The sequence below is a fragment of the Polistes fuscatus genome, unplaced genomic scaffold (assembly GCF_010416935.1).
Source record: "Polistes fuscatus isolate 324 unplaced genomic scaffold, CU_Pfus_HIC Scaffold8, whole genome shotgun sequence".
Classification (NCBI taxonomy): domain Eukaryota; kingdom Metazoa; phylum Arthropoda; class Insecta; order Hymenoptera; family Vespidae; genus Polistes; species Polistes fuscatus.
Genome location: NW_025113162.1, coordinates 3,522,416 through 3,529,960, shown reverse-complemented (window position 1 = coordinate 3,529,960; position 7,545 = coordinate 3,522,416). Strand labels below are relative to the sequence as shown.

The 7,545-nt window shown below is 31.5% G+C and overlaps 1 protein-coding gene across 1 annotated transcript; it reads left to right on the top strand.

The window, feature by feature from the left end:
- The first annotated feature begins 2,960 nt into the window (after positions 1-2,960).
- Positions 2,961-5,618, top strand: LOC122524638 (myrosinase 1-like). The gene is made up of 7 exons (XM_043647000.1): positions 2,961-3,045; positions 3,419-3,537; positions 3,657-3,790; positions 3,924-4,603; positions 4,678-4,828; positions 5,044-5,285; positions 5,422-5,618. The coding sequence occupies exons 1-7, from the start codon at positions 2,996-2,998 to the stop codon at positions 5,561-5,563; spliced, it is 1,518 nt and encodes a 505-aa protein (XP_043502935.1). The 5' UTR covers positions 2,961-2,995; the 3' UTR covers positions 5,564-5,618.
- The last annotated feature ends 1,927 nt before the right edge of the window (positions 5,619-7,545 follow it).

Here is a 7,545-nt window from a genome sequence, read left to right as displayed (position 1 = left end):
GTTGTGCATTTAGAACAGCAAACATGCCTTTCTATTTTTACTAGAAAAATTTGCATTTTTTTCCAATGTTACCAATTGATCGTTAACATTCAACCATATGTTTAATTAATTTGTCCGCAGATCATGTTAATAACTCGACAGCCCTACTATATTAAACATAAAACGCCAATTGGCAAAATCGAATCGTAATTCCATCGTGTTTGAATAATACCAGCAATAAAATGTTCTGCACGATTGGATTTGTTGGAATTCATATGAAATCGCTAATCATTAGTCAATGTACGTTTATAGAGTGTAGAATCTGGAAATTTGTATAATCGTATTTATGATCAGTTAGAGAGCAATTATGATTTAACAATAATAAGTATACTTTCATCCTATTGCTGATATATAATTTACAAACGGCTTAATAAACCGTTTTGCAATCTTTTTTCTTTTCGAAGGATTATCTAGAAAACTTTTAAAACAAATATTTTATAAATTAGTTGATCAAATAAACTGCGTTAGTGACTTTAGACTTTTTCTCTTTTCCAATATAACTATGGTCGATTTATTTGAACAAAAAAGTACTCGTTTGAAAAGAACACAAACTACAATAGCAATTTTATGCCACCGTAAACTTATTTGTGACGATATTATTGATGCAATATTTCGTAGGGGTTAGCACTATGCGAACAATAGCCTGTTAGGTTAAGATAAGGGGGTAAACGAGCGGAGAAGCCAACGAAGAGAGTGTGAAAGAGAGAAAAGGAGAAAGTAAGAGAGAAATGAGAAGAATCAGCTTAATGAATCTAAATCTTACGTCGCGTCGTGCGAGATTCCCCTTGCTCCTTCTAAGAGATACGTAGATGAAGAGAAATGAAGATAGAAAGACAGACAGGTGGATTAAACTTTCTCAAAACCTTACTGCTGTGTCTCCGACGATACTCAAAATGCAGACGACGTATTTACCATCTCCTATGACTTTCCTTTATCTTTCCTTTGACAGTCGTAATTATACATAAGACTTTAGCGTTTGTTTTTAACTCAAAGAATCTGTGATATTGCATCAATTGTAGCAAAATATTCCTTTTACCCGTAATCTTGTTTTTTTAATTGATTTTATTTTCCAGATCGATTCGACAAATATTTATTTCAAGCTAGGATAAAATGAACAAGTGGTTGAAACTTATAACAATAATGAAAATCTTCTAAAAGTATAATAAATATTTAGAACAACTATATCTGATGTTTTAAATTCGTGATGAGCGTCTGATGCTGAATGAGTGAGATCCTGTCTACTTGAGTCTAGTACTCTGATGATTCAGATGAGATAAAAGAAAGTTATAAACTTGATTATCAAGAAGATAAAGTCATGAGAAATTCATAACGTTTAAGACCCAATAGAATCTAATTTTTTCTCGATCTTTAGAAAATCTACTGTCAACAGTAATTATTGAAAGGTTAGTTCATACAGATCAGATATCCTGTACCATTCATTTTTAGATTTTTCAAGACAGTTATATTAGTTGAATCTTTTGAAGTTCAATTAAACATATAAATTCAATTTCAATGACAGCTCTTAATTCTTCCGTACTTTCAAATAAAATTAAATAAAAGTCTCGCTCGAGACTTATAAGCTGTAATTTTATGATTATAATTGCCTATTTAAAAATAACTTGTCTAGATAAGTTTATTTTGTGAAATCTTTATAATAAAAGTTCTATGTATATGTATTTAATCTAAAAATATAATCTACTGATGTACAATATGTTATAAAAATATAGTCTAATAAATTGTCCATGTCTATGAGTATGTTCGATAAAACATTATTTTTCATTATGGAAGTAGGATAAAACATGCGAGAAAATAGATATAACAGTGATCGATAAGTATGGAATTGCACGTATCGTTATATAGCGTCTAGTAGCACAGACGGAATATACTTTGATCTACTTTCTTAGAAATCACCCTTAAGCCAGGTCGTCTAGTGTATCGCTATACGAAATGTAGGTAGGACGTTGTATGGGAAAACAAAGAAGCCGTATGGTTAGGATGAAAGAATACGAATGAAAAAAAGGAAGAGAGAAAGTGATAGAGATACGTTCCGCTTGTACAAACGTAGAAACGAAATTCCCGCTTGTCTACGTATTTCTCTATCCGTGGGTTATATAACCTCTGAACCGAATGTTTCGCGCAGATTACCTGTCAGGATACGTATTTCCCACAGGCGAGAAGATTTTTCCCGTGGGAAAGAAAGAGAAAGAGAAGAGAGATAGGAAGAGAGGAGCCAGAAAATCTTTCAATGTGGCAGGCAAGTCCTTTTAGAAACTGAACACATTACTCTTCCCCGTCAGCGTCCTTTTTCGCTTTTAATTTCTCATAAGGAGAATGAGTAGAAGGAGAAGGAAGAGAAGAAGGAAGAAGGAAAAGGATGAAGGTAAATGGGTGATGGTAGAACAAAATGTAAGGCGCGATAAAAGACTCAACAGGAATGGTAGTGCAATATGTGCATGGCAACAGTATCCCGAACAACCAAGAGACTACGTTCCATCTCCTACTCTGCCTCTGATAAAGAATCTTAATTTGTTTTCAACCTTTTCTCTTTTCTCTAGAGAGTCAACTACCGGGCATGATAAACGAAACAGAGAAAGAGAAAGAGAAAGAGAGAGAAAGATTAAAGTGTCTGAGAAAATGTTCTATATTTTAATCATTTCTATATTGTCCCATCATTAAAAACAAAAGTTAAGAGCAATGATATTAATTTAAAATGAATCCACAAACCAGATATCCTCGTTAGAAGATTCGCGTTTATCTGTTTACATTAAAGATTATTTGCTAACATTTGTTTATACATAAATATGAATGAAATATATACAATATTTTACCTTTTTTTTCTGAAGCGATAAAATATACTTATCTTGTGATACCGAATTGATTCGATAACCCGTATGAATAGAGTTCATTTATCGTTCATTAAAGACGCTGCGGATATTTGATCAGTCAAACAACAGACATGGAGCTCGTCACTTTGAGTCAAATTATTATTATTTTTGTTTTTATCACGTAAGTATTTTTATTATCTTATATAAAAAACTCAATATTATCAAAATATTTATACAATTATGTCGTTGCCAAATGTAAAGAAACAAATCGAAAAAATCATGATAATCTACAATCTCGTTTAAAATTAAAATCTCACTATTTTAAAACTAGCTTGCACTTTACTCAAACTATTTAATATTAATTAGATTTGGGAAAGATCTAACAGAAAAGGGAAGACCGCGTCGCAAATTAAACTCCTTGAAAAATCAGATTTTATTGAAATTACAGTACGATCGATGCGCGATAAAATACTTTCTAGTTCGAACAACTTTCTCACTCTCACACTTTCTTTCTCTCTCTCTCTCTCTTTCTTTCTCTCCCTTTTTTCTTTTAGATCCACACAGGGGAACAACTTGTCGGAGGAGAATGAGGAATACCTGAGGTTTCCACCGAACTTTCTCTTGGGTGCTGCGACAGCAGCATATCAAATCGAAGGAGCTTGGAACGTTAGCGGTAGGTCTTTTAAATTCAAATCTGTCAGTCTCCGACTACATCTTCGAAACTTTTCCAACTCGTCTTTCTTCATTTTTCTCTTTCGTATTTTCTATTTCTTCTGCCATACAAAAACATAGACAAAGGAGAAAGTATTTGGGATCGATTCTCTCATGATGGAAATGGCCGTATGCTCAATAATGAGACCGGTGATGTCGCCTGTGATTCGTATCATAAATTTAGAGAAGATATATCTTTACTGAAACAAGTTGGAGTAAGTATACTATTATAAATATATTGTTATATAATTGAATAATGAACATTATAAATGACTTTTGCCGAAATCTCCAGAATATAATTATTGTATTTTTCTTGATTTTTTTTAATATTAATATTATGCTTTACAGGCTGATGCCTATCGTTTCTCCTTAAGCTGGCCACGAATATTGCCAAATGGTTTCTCTAACAAGATTAGTAAGGATGGTATTACATATTACCATAACCTTATTGATGAGTTGCTGGCTAACAATATCGAACCTATCGTAACACTCTATCACTGGGATCTTCCTCAAGTATTAGAAGATGCTGGAGGATGGTTAAATCCGCTCGTAATTGATTGGTTCGTAGACTATGCTAGAGTTGCTTTCAAAGAATACGCTCCAAAAGTAAAAAAATTCATAACGCTGAACGAACCATCGGACAACTGTATTCATGTTTATGCTATGGGAATTCACGCACCCGGTAAATTGTCTTTACATGGGATTGGAGAATATATTTGTGCGGATAACATGTTGAAAGCTCATGCTAGAGTTTATCGAATGTATCAGAATGAATTTAAAAACATCTACAATGGTTCATTGGGTATCAACGCTCATTCAAGGAATTTTTATCCAAAACACGAAAATGATTCAGAATCTGCAGAAATAGCATTTCAATTCGCTATTGGTTGGATGCTTCATCCTATATATTCTGAAAAAGGCGATTATCCTGATATAATGAAGAGAATGATTGCTATAAAGAGTCAACAACAGGGATATCCACGATCTCGATTACCCGAGCTTGACGCTAATTGGATAAATTATATTCGGTAAGTAATTAATATTCAATGTTAGTCAAATATCTATATTTTCATTGATTTTAATAATTATGTCATTCTTTTAGCGGAACCTCCGATTTTATTGCAGTAAACCATTATACCTCTGTAAGAGTCGAAAAAGGAAATGAAGAATTAGAACCTTCGTTTTTTAACGATCAAGGATTAATACAAGACCAAGATCCTACTTGGGAAGGTACTATTTCTTCATGGCTAAAGGTAAATTTATCTAATCTAATAAAATTTATAATAGTTTCAATTTTGAAAAAATTATATTTTATAGAAAAATGCACGTACTTCTACAAACCCCATACATCTTATGCCTCTAATAACAATACAAATAACAGGATTTTCTTTAATTTAAAAATAATATTCATATTGAGAATCTAAAATATTTTTTGTGAATAATTTAACAATATGTTATTTACATTTAGATTATTCCAGAAGGATTTGGTATAATTCTAAGAAAAATAGCAGCGGAGTATAACAATCCACCCATATATATTACAGAAAATGGTGTCTCCGGTCAAAATACACCTGACGATGATCATAGAGTGACTTATTTTGAGAAATATTTAAAAGAAATGCTTATTTGTATATATCGCGATAAAGTTAATATTAAGGGTTATCTCTTATGGTCTTTCCTAGATAGTCTCGAATGGGAACGTGGATATGGGTAAATTAAAATCTTTAAATTGCAATAATTCAACTGTTTGTATTAAATTAATTATTACGAAGTAATTTAAAAATTACACAACTAATACAGCTAATTAATAATTTATTAGATTGATTAAAGTTATACTATTTTGCAGTGAACCATTTGGAATCGTTTATGTAAATTTCACCGATCCAGAAAGGAAAAGAACTTTGAAAAAGTCTGCTCATTGGTGGCAAAAAGTAATAAAACACAGAAGTTTACAAATAAATCCCCCTTCCATTCGTATCATGCCATGAAAATGTAAATTCCATAGCTGATTTATAAATCTTAATAAAGGAGAGTATATTTTAAGATAACCATAGAATCAAATTTAATGTTTAAATTGAATTGAAGAAACAAGAAAATCTATCCTAAACTAATAAAATAAACAATAGAATATACAATTTTCATGAGTAACTCCTAAAAAGAAATTACTCATGTGCTCGTCAATAATTTAATTAAATAATTACAACCAGTAACTCGTGCCGATTAGGACCTTTAATCCTCGGCATGATTAAGCACCAGAGGGACTTTAAATTTTTTGACTCACTGCGTAAGAAGTTCTACGATGGCTCCAAAACACTCCTACTTCGCAGCAAGTATTGTAGTCTGACGATCGAAGAGTTCCTCGATTTGGTATTGAAGAAAATCCATCGAAGATCCATCGAAGATCCATCGAAGAATTCACTCCACATCTTTGAAAAGTAAGGAAATCCATCGTCTTATCTGTAACATAAGATAGAACATAACGATAAGTTATCTGCAATATAATCCAAAATAATATTAAAATAAAATCGAATAAAATGTTAATAAAAATGAATACTTACAACGCATTCCAATGGGATGAAGTTCAATTGCACCATGGCGATGCACCTCGCGTGAATCTAAAAACGCGGTATAAACGAAAGTAAGAAACTATAGATGAGTTTCTTATTGCGAAACCGAAATTAAATTATACGGCGAACAACACTGACTTTAATTCGCGTTTGATTTTAATTTGTTTTACGCCCGTTCACTGATTCTACAACTGCTTCCAAAGACTGCTTTGCACACAGTCAATGCAAGTAAAAAAATCTTCATTGATGCACTGACTCTAATACGCGAACAGTCTGTTCGACTGTTTTAAAATAAAAATACAACTTTTGTCGAACAAAATCTAATGCAATTACTGCTTTGGTCGCAGTTAATTTAATATGAAAAATTTCTAATACAATCGCGTAACACAAACGAATTGAAATGAGCGAACGAACGTGCTTCTAATCCGTGATTTTAATTTTATTTAAACGATACAACACTCCCGAATATTGCTTCGTGCACGATTGCAATCTGAAACAGAAATAAAAAACAATACTATTAATATCATTACTATTACTGAAAACAATTAAAATGTTTGTTGAATTATTAAATACAAAAATATACTCACTTTGTATCTTCATCGATGAATGCACGATGGGTCTCCTACCCTTAGGATGACGATGACGATGACCATGCACCAACACTGATTCTACAACTGCATTACATGCAGTTAATTCAATTAACACTAGATTAATGGACTAACAATAAACCAATTTGACTCATATCAAATTTCTTTGCTACATATACTACATATATATAAAATTTTAATATTATTTTTTTAAAATATATGTTGATTTTTAATACCATAATGAAATATATGTAAATATTAATTCCTCCCCTCTACCCATTTCTTCATGCAAATAATTTTTGTAAGTTTTTAAAAAATAGTAAATGAAACAATCTAGTGTTAAACGAGTTTCCAAATGAATTTAATTAATAAATTGTAACACTATTCCAACGATGATCTGAAACAAAAATAAAAACAAGATTATATAGACCATTGATATAAAAACATTATTATAATTATTGAGAAAAAGTTTAATATAAAAATTGACTTACGTTTATTCTTCAGTGATGAATGCACGATGGGTATCCTACCCTTAGGATGACGATGAGCACACGTTTAAACCGAATAAAAGAAACTTACGGAGTTTCTTAACCGAGCAAACGAAACTTTTACATACGGCGTACAACACTGACTTTTTTTACTTTCCGATTCTTTTATATTTTATTTTATCGATGCAACACACGAGTACTTCATTGCCTAAGCGCTCGATTGCAATGATGTTCTGAAACAGAAAAAGAAAAAGAACAATTAATATCATCGTTATAATAAAAATCCATTAAAGTTATCATAGAAGTGTTTGATAGAAAAATATACTTA

Coding starts and splice junctions, on each gene's coding strand:
- LOC122524638 (XM_043647000.1), top strand. CDS start 2,996: ATGGAGCTCGTCACTTTGAGTCAAATTATTATTATTTTTGTTTTTATC. Junction 4,604..4,677: donor AATTGGATAAATTATATTCG/GTAAGTAATTAA, acceptor TCATTCTTTTAG/CGGAACCTCCGATTTTATTG. Junction 5,286..5,421: donor GAATGGGAACGTGGATATGG/GTAAATTAAAAT, acceptor ACTATTTTGCAG/TGAACCATTTGGAATCGTTT.